General features: G+C 42.5%; 1 protein-coding gene across 2 annotated transcripts in view; it reads left to right on the top strand.

The window, feature by feature from the left end:
- SLC6A2 (solute carrier family 6 member 2) overlaps positions 1-22,251 on the top strand; it is a 66,638-nt gene that overhangs the window by 14,097 nt on the left and 30,290 nt on the right. For both annotated transcript variants that reach the window (XM_068693091.1, XM_068693092.1), the window contains exons 3-4: positions 8,121-8,252; positions 12,021-12,258. In XM_068693091.1, the coding sequence (XP_068549192.1) occupies positions 8,121-8,252; positions 12,021-12,258 (370 nt within the window). The remainder of the gene's footprint in view (positions 1-8,120; positions 8,253-12,020; positions 12,259-22,251) is intronic.

The following is a 22,251-nucleotide window of genomic DNA, read 5'->3' as shown; positions in this document are numbered from 1 at the left end:
CCCCAATAAAAGTTTACAAATAGTGATGCAGCACAGAGCTTACAAAGAAATATTATTTATGGCTAGACAGCACACTGCGTCATTTCAAGGCTGGATGTGTGAAATACACAGCTTTACACTGCATACAGCATGCCTAATAACGACGTACCAGCAAACTGTAGGTAGAATAAACACTTCCCAGTAGTGCTGACAGAAAACATAGGTGGGTTTAAATACAACACAGAGAACGACTTTGTACTGTATGGAACTGTGTTCGCCTTCTACTTTCAAGCCCTGTGTCAATATGCATTAGAAATAGTTTACAGTAAGTTATTCCGCTTCCTCTAGAGGCATGAGGAAGAGCATTGATCCTGAAAGCTTTGTTTGTAATGGCTGAGAGTAAAGCTTGGATTGATTAGATTTCTTAGAGATAGGAACGCACAGCGCTGCTACACCTCTGCTTTATTGACAAGGAGAATTTAGCAGATTCTGTTATGCAAGAGTTCATAAAAGGTGAGATAGCACAGTAAGTATTAACAATAATAAAAAGTATTACAAATAAATCTCTAATGAAGCCTAGAAGGAAAAGAGCACTTTGCTTTGGTCATTGTGCCCCAACGAATTGGATTTACAACTTCAGATTGGATTAATCACTAAGCGGTACAGCAAGTTTTAAGTGTACCTCAGGATGTTTATACTTGATTCTTCTCTAGCAGAATTTTGAAGCATTTACCTCCTATTGGTTCACACATTAATCCTCTTGAAAGCTGCCTGGCACTTGTCTAGAGCTAATTTAAGATGTCTTAAGCACTTTGTTTCACCTTGGCATAGTTATGAGTCTCATGGTGCCTAAAACGGGTACTGCATCCCCTCCAGAGGGTGCTTAACTTGGGGCTGGTTTTTATTTTGATGACTAAAGGCAACCTGCAAAAGAGAAGCAGCCTGAGAGGAACACCCCGCATTTGAGGTTGTGCTGTGAACCACACACTCTACTGCTACCCACGTAGAGCAAAGTACACTGAAGATACCCCATCCCACAGTGTACGTCAACTACTACTATGGCTCTAATTACTGTGGCTCTAATTAGCACACTGGAGAAGTCCTGTCACCTCCCAACAGGCACCCAGTGCTGGTGCCATAGGCAGGAGATGAGTCTCCCTTTATACACCCCATAAAATGTACCCCAAAGCAAGCAGCTCCCACAAGGGCACATGTTGACTGGGTCCTGCCTCCAGACTGGAAAGACCAAAGCAAGGACTAACAGCGCCTAACCAAGGGGCTGGAATCCAGCGGCTTCATTCCAGGCTCTGGAAGCAGGAGGCACATCTCAGGGATGTAATTTGGCACATGTGCAGCTCAGAAAGTGGGGAGGTAACGTGGGTACAGGTGCCCACCTAACTCTTCACCCTGTCAATACGCAAACCTGCAACACCAAGAAATACCTCTAAGTAAGGAGGGAATTTTAGACAGAAAAGCAAAACAAAAAAATCCATGACATTAATTCATCAGCTTAGTTTACTCGGTCTGTTCAGACAATGAGAAGAAGGCTGCAATGCTTGGATGCAGTGCTTGCACACCTTCACAGGATGAAAACTAAGTTAGGCAGGGTGTTTTAATTTCTCAGGGAAAGTACAGGTAGAATCAAATGTCATATATTTAAAATAGAAATATTATCTATTTATTTTTTAACCACCAAAGGTAATGAAATAAGGTGTCTTCAAGTCAAAACCGTACGTTTCTCTGCATGAAGGTGACTTACATGTATGTTTTTCAGGAAGTTGGATCAAAGTACCTAACAATCCCTTCCAGAACCAAAATCAGATCCATGGATGCTGAAACATTCATTTCAGCATACAGCACACTGAAACACAACAACCAAAAGTGAACATAGAAGTTCATCAAGGAGGGAGAAAAATCCATGACTAAGCCTGTATCTGAACCAAAGTAAAACAGTAGTTGCCAAAACCTCCCTGGCACCAAGCAAGGACTTCCCTACACTTAAAAGAGACAACTAAAGCTGAGGAAGTATTTCCTCTCATGCACATGACTGTATTCTGCACATTACAGAAAATTCAGCACGTTTCAAGGACAACTTGTCACATGGGGTTATGTTATTAGGGATTTTCCAGTGCAGGAATCAAGCAAAACCTGCTGATCTTGACCTATAAACTCACAGCAAATAGCTTCTGATGTCTTCAGCCAAAAATACTCTTAGCCAAGGATGTTCTGCTACTGATAAATCAGAGTACATTTTGACAAACACTTTGATTTTCTACATCTCAAGTACAGCCTACACCTTACAGGGGTGGTTTTGTTGATATGATTCAGTTGCAGGTGAATATATCCTTGTGTCACACCTAATAACTGCAAAGTTAGGAAAAACTGCCAGCAGTGGAAAGCTAGTAAAATGACAGATAATTTGTCTCTTGATTTAGCACCTCTTAAGCTTCTAGTTATGTCTGTTACGAAGTAGTGTCCCTCTCCAGCTGGGCATCTGCAGGCTGACCCAGCAGCTCCCCTGACTGGCACCATCTGCCCAGCCTGGGAACAAAACCCCCATGTTTGCACCTCCTGCAGTCACGCTCCTGGCAAAAGATGGCAATGGCCAAATCCTCTTCCCAAGCCAGCAGCAGTGAAGGTCAGCAGCAGAAATCCCCTCCCAGAGCCACCTTGGACCAGCCTGACTTGCATTGTCCCAGCCCCATCTTGTTTCTTTATTGATTCTTTCGCTTCCCATCCAAGAGCACAGGCCAGGGGTCTGTTCTTATATGTCCCTGTGATTATCTTTGAACTACACCCTGTTGTAAATGTGATCATTTCATTAATTTATGTAAATAGGACCTTAGCCAATGTCTTGGGTGTAATTTATGAATGAATCATGCTGCTCTGAGTGGCTGGGTATATTTAACTCTCATTAATTTGTTCAAAATAGCTACTAATGGGTTTCTTGAGCTCATTACTCTTGTAACAGAAGCCAAAGAGATGACTGGGTTTGCATGGAATAGTGCGGGTAACCCTTTCTGTTACATCCCAGTGACCAGCTTATAAATAGACTGCACTTCAAGTTGCTTCAAGTGTTTTCAAGGCAGCAGCAGGTTAACAGCTCAAGACAAAAATAAATAAATAAATAAAAGCAGGCTTCAGTTGACATCAGCCCGTGAACAGCGTTGAACCGTTTCTGGAAACTATTTGTTTTCGTTTTCTTTGAGTGAAAGGAACACTATTAAAATTGGAATTATGGAAAAACTGAAGGGTCTGAGCCCAAACAGAGCAGGAATATAAATAAGATCAGATCTAGCAATGGTTTTTGTTAGAGGGAGTAGCTAAATATAAGGGCTTCAACAGAAACATGCCACTCACCATGGTATAGCTCCACTGGTTTTATGGTGCAGAAATACTTCCCATAAAAATGTTGCATACTTGAAGATTTTATATGTGCAAAGTGCTGCTGAAGTTTTTATAGCATGCCATGCGATCTGTTTTGCAGAAAATTGTTATTTTTGACTACTATCATCTACCACTGGCAGGGCTCAACATCATCATACAGCTGCTGTTAAAATCATATTCTTGGCTTTGACACGGGGGTTACGTCATGCTCCTTTGCATCTCTGGCTTCTCTCTGTTGCGCTGTGCAAACCCTTTTTGCTTTTACTCTGGTCAGTAAACACTTGGGTCTGCCTGCCCACCCCCGGGAAGAAAGGGGCAGGCAGCAGCAGCCCCCGCCAGGGCTCAGACTTCAGCTGTGACAAATCCCAGCCTGCTGCACGCTGACCTCCCCGGGGTGCTCTCTGCGGCTGTGCTAGCCAGCTGGCAACAGGTCCCAAGACCCAGAAGTAACGTTCGTGTGCTCCGAAATGCCTGCCTTTCCAGTTACCTTGTTTTTCCATCTCTGGTGGTCTTGTACAACCTAGATTTCAAGATCTCTGCACTGGGGACTTCCTATTTTATTCACAAGAGGCTGCACAGATTAGCTGCCACCCACCTTGATGTTGTCCAAGCAAGCTTACTGCACTGTCAGCTGTTTGCTGATGTTGTTCCAGTACTGTTTATTTACAGGTTGAAAAAAGCAAGCGGGGTTGATACAGAGATTAGCTTGTATTTGAATTCACCAACTGGAAGATCTTTGTTTTTAGACTCTATTCTTGCAGAAATGCTGGCAACACTCCTATCTGAAAATATACTGCGATACTTGCCCAAAGTTTGTTGTTTTAGCAGACATCCCTGCCAGTTAACGTTTTGACTCGAATATCCATGGTAACAAAGGCAGAAGGCTAATAACAGCCTGGCATGAATAGTTCAAGATTGTTTCAGCTAACCCTGGCCTGGCCTGCTTCTTGTATGGGCATCGGCAAGTCCTTTAAGGACAACAGCAGCTGTTTGAGTTACTAATGATTTAAAAAAATCATTTAGTGCTGCTTCCTTTCTGGTATTCGGGAGTGAGATGAGTCCTTGTAGGACAGGGGAGCATTTAGGGCTGCCTTCCTCTCTGCTCCCCCCTTAAGGAGGTTGCGAAGAACAAAGGGAGGAGACAAACTCTTCAGGTGGGTTCTGTTCTGACCAAATGAAGAAGTCCATTTGGCACTGAACTCAAGAATGCAAAGCCTGTCTTGTAATTTGTTAATGAAATATAATAGATTAAAAAAAAAAAAAAAAAAGCAAACTTGTGCAGCTTTCCACATGAAGTTTCACATTGATAGTTTTGTAGAAGTGGAGAGTTTCATCTCATCTAGTTTTGCCTGAGACATAAGGTTTTCTAACTCCATATATACACTGGTACCTTATGGGAACGAAGTACGTGGATCTCATGACATCTGCTAACAGAGACGTAGCAATGTGCAGCACTCAGAGGCCCATGTGTGGCTTTTGGGCTGCACGTGACTCAGTAGCAAGTCAAATACAGCTTTCATGCCAGAGCTGTACCACAGATGTCACTTACTCCAGGTTTTTAGCTGGGAGGGGAAACCAGGACCCTTTAGGGATGGCTGAGACCAGTATTGCTTCCTGGGGTGTGGCTGCGTGCTCAGCCCCGTACCATCACACCGTAGGGGAGTGCAATCCCCTCGAGCACTATCGGCACGTTGCTGCCAGTGCAGCAGCCCCACAGCTCTGTTCCCCCAGCTCAGAGGTAGGTAGGTAGCTCTTGGCAAGCTACTCAGCTTGTCTGAAGTGTCAGCCAAACCGTGCACCCCGCAGGAGCTCAGCCTTCTGGGCTATGCGAACCTGCCCGGCCTTGGACCCACGAAGATCAGAGCGCAGCAGCTCCTGTGGCCAGTGGCACAGGCAGGGGTTGGCATCACGTCACCCTAACGTGCTTTGGCTTCACAGCCCAGGCAGGCATTAACTCCTTTGGAGAAGTCTGGTTTCATGCCTGAATTCACAGCCGTGTACCTACAGCAGGAGACCCACCAGGACGCCGGTCTGCCTCTGCAATGCCTGCGGGATGCCAGAAACAAGCATGCAGGATGGTACAAAGCCGCCTTTCAGAACAGTAGATGAAGTCAAATGAGAAGAGCAAATATCAAGATATTGACAAAATATCTGACTTCTGGTATTTGTTACCTAGTGAGAAGCAGCTAAACAAAAAAGGTCCAGAAATCTCCGAAATGTTTTTGAGTCGACTTGTGTCAATAAGAACCCTTACTTGGGGTGCTTTTTATCTCTAATCAATCTCAATTTCAAAACACTTCACTCACCATCCTAGTTCCCTGAAGAGCAACCCCAGCTACCGACCTGTGCAACTGCTCCATGCTGAAATCTGCACCACACCTTGGTAATCCCTTCTGGGAGAGGGAAGGAAAGGCAAAAAGAAAAACCTCCTTTAACTAAAGCCTGGGATGATTTGGAGCCAAATATACGATGTTTAAGCAAGCATGCATAAGTACAGTACACTTCACAGTTCATCACGCTATTAGTCATACTGAGAGAACACATATTTTAAACTACCATTTAATATGCGTGTCCGCTACACATCTCCACAATTATCTCATACGCAAATTTCCCTATTCAATTGGTGGCATCATTTTTTCCACGGCCTCTCAATATTAAAGCTGCACTCTGCACCAACTCTGATACATCCCAAATGCAACATGCTAGATTCGTGAGTCAGCTCTGCACGCTGTAATATTATTGAAGCAAAACAAGTGAGGCACTTAAAAGGCTGTCACTTACAAGACCTACAAAGTAAGCCCACCTAAAATCATTTTTCTGGATACTGTATTTAACAAAAACAATACGGGCTCTCCCAGCTTGAATTAGCTGAGTGTTTCAACACTGACCATAGCTCAGAACAACGGGGTATCAAGTACGTTGAAAAACAAATACTTTTTCCTCTACAGTATTTAAACAGTTCAAGCAGTGCAATAATAGAAGAAGGCGTATGTGTTACACTGAAATGTTATTGAAGCACGCATCGTTTTTATTGTAGCAGCTCCTGTGAGTGCAGGTTGCAGTCATGCTACACTCCTTATAAACAGCATGAAAAAGACGGTTCCTGCCCCCCTCAAATGATACAACCAATCTATTTCAGCTTTTTGACTACATTTGCAAAGTTCTATGCTACTCTTTATTTCTGGTAATACATCTTGTCACCCTTTCATGGCAAGATTTCAGCTTTCAAATACCTGAACTTCACTGAATGGTGAAGTCGTTGTCTTTACCATTAGGTTACAGGACGTTACTTTTAGAACGTGGATTTGTGGTATGAAGGGAACAGAGCTCGGTTTTGCATTCTTATTCTCCAGCATGTACTCCACATTCCCTCTCTGAACAGTCACGCTGGGCAGCTCACACTAGGAACATCTGTGAAAAGCAGAGCTGACAGGTAGAGGAGCACCAACTGTTTGGGCAGCATGGCAGTAAGTTCAGAAGTAATTTTATAATGCCATTCATTCTGCTTACTGGCCTCGTGTAGATAGCTACAGTCAAACTTAGCTTTTATAGACTACGCATACCTTCTCTAAGCAGGGCAACTTAATTTCCTTTTGCAAGGAAGGTTTTCAAATTACTAAACCACTACAGCACATTTTAAGGTTTGTGCAGGCTCCTACTACTTGCTTCTAGGAGAAAGGGAAAGACAGCTGCTGCTGTTTCGTTTCTCTTTTTTTCATTTGTTTCTTTTGCTGAATGATTTTAACTAGGATTTACACCTAGTTTCTTCTCAATAGGTAACCCCAAGGAGACCAACCAGTTATTTACAATGACTATTCTTTCAGCTCCTCATTCATCACAACAATCCAGTCATTTTAAACAGACATGATACGTGAACTTAACTCTTCAGAACCAAGTAAACTGTAATAAAGCATAAAACTACAGTTTTGAGGAACCTTAAGACAAAGGACTGACCAAGTAACCAGTTAATCAGCACAACACCAACTGTGATAATTTCTTTCATCATATACAGTCCTGCATTTTGGGGGAGTCTTCTGTCTGTGACTTGGATTGTATAAAACAGCTAAGACATTCTCAGATAATTTCTGCATTAGGTGATCCTTCTGCATTTCACTTGGCACAAGTGTTCACTAGGTTGGAGAACAGACGTGTTGTCTAATGTATTTCATAAAAAGAAGGGAATTTATTGTACCAACAACCCAAATATGCCACAGAAGCTCCATATGGTGGACCAGCAGAGATTTATTTTCGAGCCAGAGGTGCCAGCAGACAGCTTACACAGCATGATTTAAACTGCACTTAGTGGAGCTTGCATGGCATTTTCTTCTCCATTGCTGGCCTCCATATTCTGTCCCTTTTCAACATACTGTGCTAAAAGAAACTTAACAGATTTTTTCCTTATCCCTTTCCCTTGTAGCTCTGCAGGTGTGTTCTGCATCACTTCTTCAGTTAAGGACTCATTTTCAGGAGCAGTTTTTTTCTCTTTGTAGTCAAAATGAAGAGGGAAAATTGGGGGGAAATAGGAGGCACACTGTACAGCTTTGTTCAGCTTTGATGCTACCTCTGCGACTTTAAAAAAGATACAGAAGGACAAGAAAACAGGGGTTCTGCTTTCCTGATATTTCCCTTCTAGCTCACAAAAGCAGCGGCTTTGTCTTTAGCCAGTTAGAAGCGAGCAATGGATAAAGCTTTACTTAGAGAAAGTAAAATATACCCAAAATCCAGCCTACAACGTCTAATCACTCTGTTTCCAGGTGCTTTCCTTATTCCCTACATCCTCTTCCTAATCATTGCTGGGATGCCCCTCTTCTATATGGAATTAGCCCTGGGACAGTACAACCGAGAAGGAGCTGCCACCGTGTGGAAAATCTGCCCAGTGTTCAAAGGTAGGTGTCCCTCTGCCCAGGGGAAAGGCACCCAAAGGTAGGTGTCCCTCTGCCCAGGGGAAAGGCACCCAATACTTGTTCCTCTGCTCAGGGGAAAGGCAGAGCCAGGGTGCCGCATGCCTGCACCAGCAATGGAAAGGTCTCTCTCATCGCGCCCCAGACAGCCTGATATTTGCTGACCTTTCCCCAACCCTTGGAGTCAGGAGCCTTTTTGTTATCACAGGTGGAGCAGAAAATGAGAAAAAGCCAGAGAAATCATTGTCAAGGTTATTGCGGAGGAGCAGCTCAGCCCTGTCCCCCTTTCCCCTGCCTAATGGGGATGGAGGCAACTGGCTTTCCCTAAGGAGAGGGAAGGGCTGGCAGTGCAAAGATTAGAAATATCAAATCCCACCCAGGTCAGTCCTGTGCTGTCTCCCTGCGACGCACAGCCACTGGCCCTGTTCAGCTCATTTTGTGGAGCTTTCTCTGCCAGAGTGTGAGTCGAGGCAGGCTGAAACACTGAAACTGAGCTGTGAAGGCTTCAGTTTGGCCACTAGACCTGTGGCACTGACGCTTGGCTTTCCTGGCTATGAAATGAGGGCAATGATTATGATAGCCTTTTTAAACTGGTTTTCAAATCCAGCAATGAAAAGCATTTATTAAAACCCGAGCATTATCGCTACCAAGTGTTTTCCTCTAGCATTAACTCCCCAGCATCACTGAAGCAAAGGCTGCGCAGCGCTGCCTTGTGCGCTGAGCTGCAATCGTTGTGCAAGGAATAGCTGGGGTTAGATGTCCAGGGGCACTGAGCTGGGGTAAAGGGATGTCTCTGGGTGAAAGAAACCATATATATTTTCTGTGCATGAAACATATCCTTTAAAGAGCCTCAAGATTTTTCTTAAGCATTGCTTACCAGCAGAACTCGTGAGCTACCCCTCTACCAGATCATATGTAAAATCGTAAGCAAAATCTTTGACATGGAGCTCTCTGAAATAGTTGGAATGAAACCACTCAAGCTTGCCTGATCCTAGAAGCTTAAAATTCAGATCATGTTCATCCCGTGACTGACAAAAGCTGAAGAGCTTAACAATGGCAATCCAAACCTGGCCGATCCGGTGCATGGATATAGGTTACACTGAGTAAATGTTAGACTTCTTCCTCAAAATAAAGCTTTTCTCTTCCAGGAGGCTAGCTCTGCACAATAGGAGAACTGCATTTTTTTTCATATCAGTCAAACCCCAAAACATTAAATCAGAGATATATTAAAAGATAGATAGGCAAGCTAAAAAAATATGTGCCCCTAAATTTAAAAATGAGTTCACCTAGGTTTACCTAACCCTTCTGTAATGCCTTCATGGGAGCCAAAATTCATCCAAGCTCCCAGGAACATGCAGCCCCTTGCTCAAAGCTCCTGGGGGTGTTGGTTAATACTTTTGGATAGCAACAAGGATTTTGAAAACCTAACTACAAAAATTAGACCACAAGAATCTCGAAGTGTTTGAAAAAGAAAAGCACTGTGCTCAGAAGTAGTCAGTCTGTTGACTTCAGGACTGAAAAGATGAAGAAAAAGGAGAATAAAGTGCATTGCACGTGTAGCCTTGTTGACATTCCGGCTGTGTTTTTAAGCAGACGTATTCAAGGTAGACTAAACATACCTCACCAAGAGCTTTCAATGATCTTCAGAGGATATAGAATAGCATCAGGTATTTGATTCTTTCAAAGTTGTAAGCGTTGAATCCTATCTGCATCTCAGCACTAGTATAAACTCAGTACTGTTAAAAGCTCTGATCAAATCTGATAAAGCACAAATATGTTCTACTGCTAAATTCATAATGTTTTTGATTTTTTCTGGTTTAATTCAAAAAGCACACAGTCTACGCAAATTTATAACAGCTTCTCTAAAAGAACAGCACTGCAGTGCTAATTTTAAGTATGAATATTATTGCTGTGAACTCTAAGGACTCAACTAATGCTCTCCTAATGCATGCAATTAAAAATATACCCTGTAACCTTTGCAGCAGTGTTTTCATCTCTGCATTTTTCCAAGACCTATTTTAGAGTGTGGGTGGTGCAGCACTACTTTAAAATAAAATTTCATTCCTGAATATTCTTATGATTTCAAAGGATTGACATTTAAGATACAGTTGATCCCGTATTTTTGAATCTTGATATCAAATATCCATCGTTGTCCTGAACAGGAAGGATTTCAGCAATACTTTCTTGAACAGAGATTATCCAATTTCAGTGCAACACACAATATTCACACTTCATATTTTACCATTCATGTTAATATTTAAGAATTACCCTCTGGGGTGATTTTTTTTCCCTATTGTTATCTATCCCTAGATTTTGAGTGTTACCCCACCGGCTTCATTTAACCCCCAAAGATTTCAAGATACATTTTCATCTTTATTTACGCCATCTTTTCCCAATATTAGGGATGAGCAAGCTGGTTTATGTATTAAAAAACTCCCAAAGAGTTGGAGTATAGAAGTCCCTGAACCCTTTCAGGGTCAGCATCTGTTTCTTACACAAACTGCAGCCTGAGGACTAATAGACAAAGCGTGTGCTATTTATTTGTTCTATCAGGGAGCACAAGAGCCTAATAACACCCAACTGTTAGGCCCCCAATGCAGTATTTCTGCATATCTAATATGGAGAAAAAATAAATAAAAATAAAGGTTTACACTAAGGTGCCGTGACAGTGCAGGGGTGATAGCCATAAACCAGATATAGTCTCTACATGTAACACTAAATACAAATAACTTTGGGACAGGATTCAGGGATCAATGCTGCTCACACATTAATAAAAGATCGCGTTCAGCCAGGATAAAACAAGCTTCCCCAAAAAATCTGGCAATAAACTTTTATTCTGCTCTAGCATTAGTACCAAACTTCCTCCCAAACTATTTTAAAATGCACATTTTATAAGGAGAACGTGCACTCTCTGGGATTCTTTCATTTAAGAGACGCTCCGAGCACACCTCACAGCATGCAAAAACACAAAGCAGATGCTCAAAGCCAATGGAGAATGCTTACAGGGGATTCACCAAGTGTGCCACCCAGCACTTACTAACCCTAAACCCAGGTTTAGGGTTACATTTTGCAATGATTTCAATTCTGCAATCCTGGGGAGATAATGAATTGATCTGAGGGTCCATGCACAGCTTAGCCCCAAGCCTGATATTCACTAGGATTTACTGGCAGGCTCCTAACCCATTGGAGCCCCTCAGTGGAACAGCAGAGGCTGTTCTGGGCATGTTTTGAATGTAGTCACAAGCTGACGGATGCCAATCTGGACACTAACACTGGGGATGAGGCGGGAGTGGGATTGGTGCCTGTTCCAAACTAGCCCGGGGTAGGAGCATGAGGCACAGGGAAACCTCTCGTGCCTTCAGCTTTACTTTCCAAGGCAAGTTGCCAAGGACTCTGACATTATGAAGATGAAGCAAGTTTCACTCCTAACATGGGCTTGCAGTTCTGTGCATTGGAAGAAAAACAGCAACGGAGTTGTACAAGAGCAAATTTTGACATTGAGCTGCTTAATTTCTTTCTCTGGCAAACACAATTGGATTTCCTAACAGCTGCTCATTTTCCAGCCTCGTTCATGTAATTATTTGGTTTAAGGTCAATGACTCGTGTATGTAAATGACAAAAAAAAATGTTTTATTTTTCTGAAAACTTGCAATGAATTTGCAACTATGTGTATGTGAGTACTCCACTAGTTGTGTTTGCATGTACTGTTGCATGTAAAATGCAATGTATAATCTACTTCTCCTTTGTCTTTAGGTGTAGGCTACGCAGTGATACTCATAGCTCTTTATGTGGGTTTCTACTACAACGTTATCATAGCTTGGTCTCTGTATTATCTATTTTCATCATTCACATTTGAGCTCCCCTGGACGAACTGCGACAACAGTTGGAACAGCCCAAACTGTACAGATCCCAAACTCTTCAACGCATCAGTGCTTGGCAATGGCACCAAATACTCAAAGTACAAGCTCACTCCTGCTGCTGAATTTTATGAGTAAGTGTTGACTTGACTTTACTATTTATTTAAAATTCTGTGTCTCAGTGTGTTTCCTCTGGAAGGTAAAATAGGATAGCATCCAGCCTCTAAAACAAGCATCAGAACTAATCCACTTAGGTTAAAATGCAGCTGTAATGTTCATTTGTATTCCTGTGTGATTAGGCCCCCTGCCTCTGCAAGCTTTAGTTTCCCCGGTACAAATGCAGCATTGGCCACTGAGCAGTGTGGGGTTCTACTGGAGCCACAAATCAACTTTGCCAGGGCAAGGAAACACAGCAATATTGTGAAGACTACTGAGAGCCAAACTGAGCTGACTCTCAGGCTTTAAAATAATGATTCATTCAACAGACTTTGCCTGGTTCTCCACTTGCAAAACACCTCAGAGCAGACCTGTTTGCTCAGCTGCCTCGGCCGTTCAATGAAGTGAGATGCAGCACTGAGCAGGCAGGAGAGCACCACAGCTAGAAAAAGCCAGGCTTCTTCTAAATCCTGAGTGAAAGAGCATTCTGCAGTATGGGCCAAGACAGGCAACAACACGCTCAAATCAAACATTCAAAATCAAAAGCAAAAAGGTATACAAATAAGTATAAAACAATAATATTCTGTGTATAAATAACTGCACTGTGGGTCACCAGAGAAAGGCAGCATTTGGTTAGGAGAAAGAAATGAGGGTGGGCATCAGGCTAACTGAATCAGCTGTTGAATAAATCCCAATAATCACTATTTCAGTGTGGGGAATGGAAGGCTATCAGGGCACACATCTGCTGAGCAATGAGCCTTGCCTTGCAGGAACAAAGGGACACCGCTGTTACCATAAGCGTGGGATTCAGCAGGGAACTTAAGGTCTGCGTTCAGAACTGTGAAACACTTGTGGCTGCTTGCTCTTTGCTGGAGACAGCACAGTCCTCAGTAGCGGGACACAACCTGTTGGCCAGGCCTTGGGTAAACTAAATTATGTGCTTTGAAAACAGTTAATAGGGGATTTGAGTTTAAAGGAACTCCCCAGAAGGACAAATAATGACTGCTAAAAAAAGTCTACTGCCCTTACAAAGACAATGTATGTGTTCATAAACCAAATGTAAAGAGAGCACTTAGAGCAAGAGGCTGTGTTGTGTATGGACAAAGAACATGACTTTGAAGTGAACTATAAAAAATTCTTCAAAAAAGTAACTATTCTTAGAGAACTTTCATGTGAATGGCTTTTTTTTTAAAAAAAGGTTTTCTTTACAGTTTTCTTGTGATTAAGCTTTTTTAAAGCAAAATGCAATCCTCATCGTCTTGCTTTGCTCGTTTACTCTTCAAAGTGGTTCTCTGCATTTTCAGTTATCACATCATGCTTGGGGGACAATGTTGTGTTTGTACTGGGTGGGGTGGTGGTGGAAACTATGCCCAGCATTTTAAGTTTCACTGATCTGGGGAACAGCCCAGATCAGTGAAATTTGGGATTCTGCCTCCCAAATAATTGAAATATCAGGGTTCTTTCCTTACCATGAAATAGATTCAAGGTGCAGTTTTTAGAAGGTAAAAATAAAAAAAAGGAGTCTGATGTTTCATTATGATTTGATCCCTGAATTTTGGGGCAGTTCTTAATTCCCTAGGCCCCATACTCATGAGCAACTAGATTACATAGCAAAAATGAGAATAAACACCCAAGTAATGCAATCTATGACATCTGCTTCCCCATCTGTAAAAACAGGGAATCACAAGGGGCATTATGCTCACTTTTCCAATATTTGGATTAGCTCATCAAGTCCAGCTGTAAAGCTCAGGTGTGGACCCAAACACACAAAGTTTGTGTTCAGATCGACCCTGAGAAAGCCAGCCCCATTCAGAAAACAGTGTTTCATCTCTTCTATCAAATAACTGCACTCACTCCCGTCATCTTTTTACAAAAGGGAGAGAAGAATCTTCCCATTGCAAAGCTTCATAATACACACAACAGGGTCGGGAAGTAGGAGCGATGATGTACATGTTAAATTTGCATCAATATTGCAGCTTTACAGAATGCTGCACCATTTCTGGAGGCAGTAGATAAATAATTGATCCTTCCTCAATAATACTGTGGATGTGTAAGAGTTTGTTTTGTTTTTAAATAACAGCATCATGAAGACACTGGTTTGCAAATCATACAATTGTGTTTACTTTCTTAATGTCCATCCTGCTATCTAGTCTTGTAGGATGTAAGCAAAAGCAGAAACAATTACTTTGGGGGCAATAGATTTAACAAGGCAGATTTCAGAATTTGAGTTTTTAGTAGCTACATAGAGAAACAAGGAAACAGAGCAGCTACTTTTATACCAGAGGAAATCATGACAAACCATGCCCTGTGAAACATCAGTGGCATACCTGTGGAAGCCTGGCCTCTGCCCCCACACAACACAGCACAATAGCCAGAGATACCAAAACAGGGCTCAAAACCAGCAATAGCACTGGTGCCCAGAGTGAAAATGGCAGAGAAAAGGAGTGATTTTGTCCATGGGTGTGAAAATACTGGTCTGTTACTTTCCTCGGTATTACCCAGGTATATGGGAGACCCCCCCAGTTGGGAGCATTCAGGGGTATGTTTTCAGCTGTAGCAAGCAGCAGAACAAGAGCATGCTGCTCTGTGTTAGAGGGATGAACCACAGCCTGTGGGAAGCGATATGGAAAATTTGTTAAGGATGCTAGATGCTCAGGCACTTAAACCTTCAGCCTCAAGACGTCATGGGAAGTGGCACAGCTTAAACCAGCTTCTTTAGTTTGTGTGCTTATATCAGGAATATATGCAAAGTGATGTAAACAGGGTGATCTGAAAAACTAGCCATCTATTTTGCAGTGGGAGGTCCTTCCAAAACAAGCCCCACACAGACAGCTGGTGTGGTTTCACTTACAGGGAAACAGAGACTTGTTCTCTCTTTGGGACGTGAGTCCGTCACAACACAAAGCTGTTCTGACCGCAAAAACAGAGTAGATGACTTCCTAAAACCACGCAGCTGCCAGGGCTGTCTCTCCATCTCTACCTCCACTGGCGCAGGAAAAAACTGCAGGAAGAGGTGGGAGTGTTGTGATGCAGCGTTTCATCCAGTGCTTCAAGAAAAGCACCTCCAAGTTCAACAGGAACACGCTGATTCTCACCGCTTGTATTGAGGGAGAGAAGGGAAAACTTGCTAAGGAGCGAGGCCAGACCTCTCAGCTGTCCCGTGTTTGGCAGGGAGGGAGAGCAGGGAGAAGCCTCTAAGCCTCAGACTTGGAAGAAACCACTTCAAATTGTAATTTCCGTGTCAAGGCGTGACAGAAGCACTCTGGCAAATGCGTCTGGATTTTGTTTTCAAGCTGTACGAGTTGGGCAATAATTCGGGTCGAAGCGGTTCTACCCATACACTTTCTAGAGAGCGTTTCGTCCCCCTGTCTGGTTTCAGTCACTTGGGCTCTCTCCAGGCCAAGATGCCATTGACGTCAGTGGACAGTTGCTTCAAGCAGGAGCACAGGATGCAAGGGGACCTCTCCGATACCTCATCAGGGACCATTAAAATCAATTACAAAGTATTTGCACACTGCAAACTTAGCAAAGCAAAAACTCCAAAATCTGATAAAACCTGGTGCCCTTCTGCTCGTAACAGTCATAACAGAGACCCAGCTAGGACCGAAATGCCAACTCCACGTTTCTTTGAGATGCACATTAATTACTCCCCCCTTTAGTGGTTTGGAACTAAACACACACAATGCTGAAGACATCCTATCCTTTCAGTACATGTTAAAGTAATTTGTAAAAAAACGTTTTTGGGAAAACCAAAAGCCCATCACTCAAAAAACCGTTCCTCTATCTATTCCTTATCTCTCCTGTGTAAGTATTTGATCTGAATATTGGAATACTTCATATTTGTTCTCCATTCTTGCGCCAAGGAAGATTTTGTTACCATCTTGCTTTCATGTATGCAATCAAACAACGCCAGTCTGGAGGAACAAAAGCACTATTCTGCTCACGAGGCACTGTGCCTGTTAAAAACCCATCATCTGTTGGAGGAATTAATCCGGACAGTTTCTTAAACAAAATATTAAAGTAATCACCAAATGCATTGAGCTACAGCTATTTTCCTCTGACAGGACTTCTTCTCAGGGCTGTAATCCATTCCTCCTGCGTAAGAAATAAAACATTTTTATAGGGAAATTTTCCTGCCAGACTCAGTAAAGGAAATTAGCAGAACTCACAAATGTGCCCAGATGTGAGTAATTGCAAAAAGCCTATCTAAGAAAAAGGAACAGACAACATTTAGTCACAGCAGTGGTATCATTTATAAACATTAATTTCTGGGGAGCGTGTGAACCAAGAATCCCTGCAAAGATCCTCACTGTGTCCAGCAAAGGTTACTTTTAGAGACCTCGAGCTTTGTGCTTTGGGGCACCAGTCTTCCCAGGGACCACCACCACCGGCCAGCCGTCGCTCAGTGCTCCAGTGGCAGACGCAGACATCTCCCTGTATTAACTGGGGAGCAACTGCTCCAAATGAGAGAGAACACCAGTTCAAGAGCAGACATAAACAATTCTGCTTAAAATAAGAACTGAATCAAGGAAGACCTAATGACGGTGGGTAGCCCTGTATTCCACTAATGATGTCTGGTAAAGAAAGACAAGCTTGTGCTAAACCTGACCAGCAATTCTCAGTGACGTACTGCTTCCCAGGACACCAAACCTCCTCTGAATACATCTGTCAGCTCCTTTAGGAGGTTCTTCAGGCAGCACCCACACCCTATAGATATGTCTGAGAGCTTTGGTAAGCAATGAGAAAGTAAGAACCTCTGCAGCCATCTAGGCTTACTCATCTTTTGAACCTTAATTGCAAGAAAAGAGTCATCAGATGTTTCTAATCTCTGGGTAGCAGTCATTTGTTTACTTTCTCTGAGATCACGCAATCCAAGGCTGATGATAATTCTAGCCAGGCTCTGGGCATTCACCCTCAAAAATCCCCTGAACGTAACTGAAGAGCTCCTCTGATTTCACCAGGCTTAGAATCAGTTACACGTAGGCAATTTATGAGCCCATCACTAAAATAGCAATGGACAAACTACTTTAGATATTAGTGTACTAGTTCTAAGTTAATTTCACAGGTATACTTAGGAGGTGTTTGAGTGCCTCGTTTATATGTCCGTAGTCTGAGACTAACACCCGTGCATCCCTGCACATCATATATTTGCTTTTTGGCTGTAGATGTTTTTGGACTCAGCTAAGTAACTCAGCAATCTTTCTCTTTTTGACTCAGTATACAGAAATTTCTGGTGCAAGTATTTATGCAAAAAAAGGCTTATGAAAAAAGGCTATTCCAAAAATATTTACATGCGCAGCTTTGAAATTTGCTTTTCACGTACGCTCACATCTTCACCATTTGTTGACCATTTACTTACACAAAGAGAAAAGAAATGAAATATGAGAACAATGGGAGTCAATCCGTGTAAGTGTGTACACATGTTCTTAGGCTTTGGACAGCTTTATGGAAATGATTCCTAAACCACAACAAGCCTTTTTACAACAAGTCCGGAAGACTAGAGGAATAACAACTTTGCCAACTTACATTTCCACAGAGTTTTCTTGAGATATTGCAAACGTCAGGAGCAGCACTTTGTGCTGCGTGCAACCAGCTTGCTTTGTGCTAGCTTGTAGGGGGATTTCTAACAGCTCATCTGCACACAGAGAACCCGATACAGCTTGGTGGGGGTACCAGGCGCTGAGCAATGCTTATGGCAGCTGAGGACACTGCTGAAGCACCTCTCCCCTAGATTACCTTGCATTTCACATCCTGGCAAGCAGAGGCAGAGCCTGTGGAATATTTCCATCCCCATGTGTGTTGCTCAAGGCAAAGGCAGCAGAGGTGTCTCCTCCAGCATCCTACATTTTGCTGTCTGTAGGGGAACAGAAATGCTGAACTTGCCAGTTAGGGACTCTGGCAGCTGGGGAAGCATGAGTGCTCTGCTTTGCCTATAACCTCAAACAACAAATATTTTTTTCAGGAGTTTTGTACTTGCTGGAGCTAGTAAGGGGTAAATTCAAGCCTTTCCATTCTTTCTGCAAATCTTAATATAATGGGTAGGTTTTGGAAACACCTTCTTCAGAGCGTTGTGCAGACTTCAATGTGCTGAGCTGTGGCACAAACAGCAGGGGAGGTCACTGTCATTAGGTTAATGGGAGAATTAGGCAGAGTAAAGGCTTCAATGAGTGGAGATAAACATTCTCAGGGAATGAGGAGTTTAGTCCTGGTGGCCATTTATAATTTCAGAAGTATTGTGATTCAAGAAGAATCACGGTTCCATTCAGTTCAAAACACAATGGGCCAACGAGGGTACCACTGGCAAATCATTTTTTGTAAGTGATTCCCCAAATCTAGCTTGAAGTCCACCATAAAGCTCCATTCTCCAACACAAGAGGGAGCTGAAATATCTTGAGGCTAACCCTGTTGGGCTTTGCTGACTTCACGTGGAGCCGTTCAGCTCTCCCTGCACCGCACTGTAGAAGTGCAGCCCGCAAACACCCCGTGTTCAACCTGGATGAAGCCAGCTGAGGTTGTAGCAGAAGCTCAGCCCCACACAGCTGCAGATGTCCGCCTTGTGGATGCAAACTGCAGCAGAAACTGTACAGCTGAACTTAAGCAGTGCTGCACTTGAAGTTATAACACCAAGAGCCTGGCTAACTTTGTGCAAAAAGAATGCCATCCAAGGCTGCTTCCGATAGTCTTCCACCGACAGAAGGAAAACCTGTATTTTATACTCTGAAGGAAACTGGCAGCAATGATGATTGAACCATGGTTGCACAAATATATAAAATGCAAGAGATGTATGTAGGAGAGCCTTCTAAATGAGCCAATTACCATGCCTCAAATTGCTTTCTAAATCGAGTATGTATTTTAATTTCTATAGATTGCACACCATATACACTGTCAGTCCTTCTGGAATCTTCAGTCTATAAATTTGCATTAAGTTTTAAATCATTAAAACTAGCCTACCTACTGGAATAGAGAACAGAGCTCACGAGATCAGGACTGTATCTATTTATAGCTCAGCCAATTTTCTGCTATTTATTCTATGCAAGCCATTTGGGTTTGATCCCTCAAAACTGACTGCTAGCTTGTAAAAGTACTTGGCCAACTCCCTGCATTTTATTTTTGAAAGCCATAGCCCATTTATTTTGCATTCACAGGTTTTCATGTCCAAAATGTTCTCATCTAAAATTGCGGGCTAGCAGTCATTTCTGAGACAACCCTGCACTCAGAAATGATGTCTACAAACACTAAAACCGAAAGATTTTGTTTCTAATCAAAGTTTTCTGTTGGAAGAATCTCAGTTTGCCAGACTGTAAAGTAAATCTGTAATTTAACTTACTGATTTACTGATAAATCAATTAAGTTTTTCCAGCTAAAATCTGATACAACACATCTAGAACTTGTTGGATGAATGACACTTCTATTGATCACATCCAATTTATGCAAATAATTTTTACATTAAATTTAAAAAGAAAGAATGACCCTATAGAATTGTGCAATCATATTTGTATTGAAACCTAAAATTATATTTGATTTGGGATCAGAAGAAGGCTTACTCCAAGACCTTTAACTTGACCTGTTCATATAAAAACTTTTAAATTTCCACAACAGTCATGGAAGTCTCCCCAGGGATGAATTACATAAAAGGCTCCTTAGAAAATCCTTAGAAAGAATCAATCTGACAAAGTAATGTAGGAAAATTCAACATCTAAAGCTCTTACCCTGTTTTCTGGCTATGGATTGCATGTTTTGGAGTGAACAACACAGAGGAGTTTTCAGATCAAGACCCTTAGCATTTCTTTTTCCTTTGTGTGGTTCCTTGTCGATGCTTAACATTCACCATTTCCATATGGAATAAATTCTAAATTGCTGAGAGTGGAGACAAAATGAAGGATTGTTATCATCCTCAATCTATAGAAGGGAACACCAAGACATGGGGAAGACGTGGTTTGCTCCTAGTCAGACATTATTGTAGCTATGATTCCATCAGTTACCGAGTCCCTCTGAGCAGCTGCCCGCTGCCTCCTTGATGATTTGCCTTTTGTAGGGTTTATATGTGAATACCCAACAGCTGTTGGCTCTCTGGGATCTGACACCAGACTAAAGAGGAACCAAGCTCTGCACAAAGACAAAATAGAAGACAGGGATCCAGCAACCTGCCATTTGCTGATTTCAGCAGAGGTGAACTACTTCCCTTTGGCTGAACGTGGTGTGAAAGGAACGCAAGAACTGGTGCCAGAGCTGTGAGCTGGCTTGGGGAGCCTTCCCAGCAGGGAGCACTGGGCAGGAGAGGACCAGAATAAATCTCCCAAAGAGAGAAGCCAGAATGCAGCTTCAATCTGAAATGCCTTCACATTCATGCTCCTCTTGCAGATAGGCAGACTCTTGGGACCTATATTTACAGTGATGTACAGTCTCGAAGTCATTGCAAATGTAATTTACACTGCCTTACAGGGAAAGTGGTCTTAGCATAAATCAGGATCCTTTGCACAAAGGCCTGATTACAATTTTTTTTAAAAGTTCGTTTCTTACTAGCTCTTTTTTTCTTTTGCTCAGCACTGTACATCCCTGCTCTGTTTTCCATCAGCTCATCTGTTAGTGTCTGTTCTCCATCCTTCCCCCTTGTAACATTTTCTTCTCCTTTTTGCATATATGTCTCATCTACTTTTGTTATTCTTCTCAACAATGAAAATCTGCAGGCAAAATACTAATTCTAGGTACCTTACTGCCTCTGTTTTTGCTTTTTCTCTGATTGAGAATTATTCTAAATTCACAGATTCTGTGAATTATGAGTTTATTTTGTTAGCAGATGTGGACAAACTCTCTATGAAATGAGAATCTTTACAGCACTGGGCAATGCCACAATCCTGCAGTAAGACAAGCTCAGTTCAGGAATGGACACTGGCCGCCTTGCACCATTCTGCTGTAATACCAAAAGGCTGAAATCTCAGGTGTTTTGAGCTCAGAGCTTCAGGAATGGAGAACCTTGCAGTATCCCTTACTGCCAGTGTCCTCTTTGGGGCCAGTACAGGGAAAGTGCCTGAGTACAATCCGAAGGAGCCTGCCAGGGATCTATCACTCCACCTGCCCTAGCAGAGACAGGGCAAAAGCAGCTTCAGCTGCTCCTGAGATCAAGTACTACTTGATGTGAAACAAGAATAACTGTAGCATATCTGAGCTGCTGACTGGATTTTCTCTAACATCACTGATATCCAGTAACTGATGAACATGATGAATGCTAAGCTCTTTTCCAATTTGCCCTCCTCAAAAACAAACAAACAAAAAACCCCACTGTTTTTCAAAGAACATTACAGAGCTATCCTTCAAGCCAAGAAGGTTTAGTCTAGTAGTTTGCTGCTTCTCTCCTCAGTCTCTTCAGATGTCAGCACACCTGAACCCAAATCACAGTCCAGCACCAGACTTCTTTGTTTTATGGAGCAACTGGAACACAAATGTAGCCTTAGCCTCTAATGGGTAATAATGGGTAAGCACTCATGAACTACTTCCCAGCAACTCTCAAAAAAGGCAGCTTTCAGAGGTCACAAGGGGAGAAAAAAAAAAAAAAAAGGGAAGAGGAAGCAAAACCTGCCAGGATTAGAGCTCAGAAACAGCAGTTGTTTATGAAGATTCCCTTGCTTAGCTGCTCAGTTACACAGCTGTTTTGACTGGTTACGAAAGTATTTTTCTCTTCTTTTTTTATGATCCCTTACCCTGATTACGGGAGCAGACCTCTTGGTTTGGAGATTCTCCTGAAAATCCTGGGAATCCCACACTGGAAATGGCAGTTCTGGCAAGTGTTCCAGACAGCAAGACAGAGTGCTAGCTGCTTCTTGGAAAGCAAACAGAAGGAAGCAGGCTTCTTTACGGATCCAGAAAAATATTTGGGCAAGAAGAATAAAAAGCTAAATGGGCACAAAGTATGCAAGCGCAGATTCAGTTTTTCTGAGGGTACATCTACACAGTGTAAGCCAAAGGACTTTCTT

The sequence above is a fragment of the Anas acuta genome, chromosome 10 (assembly GCF_963932015.1).
Source record: "Anas acuta chromosome 10, bAnaAcu1.1, whole genome shotgun sequence".
NCBI classification, from domain to species: Eukaryota; Metazoa; Chordata; class Aves; order Anseriformes; family Anatidae; genus Anas; species Anas acuta.
Note: the sequence above shows the minus strand (reverse complement) of the source record. Positions and strands in the feature narration are given on the sequence as shown.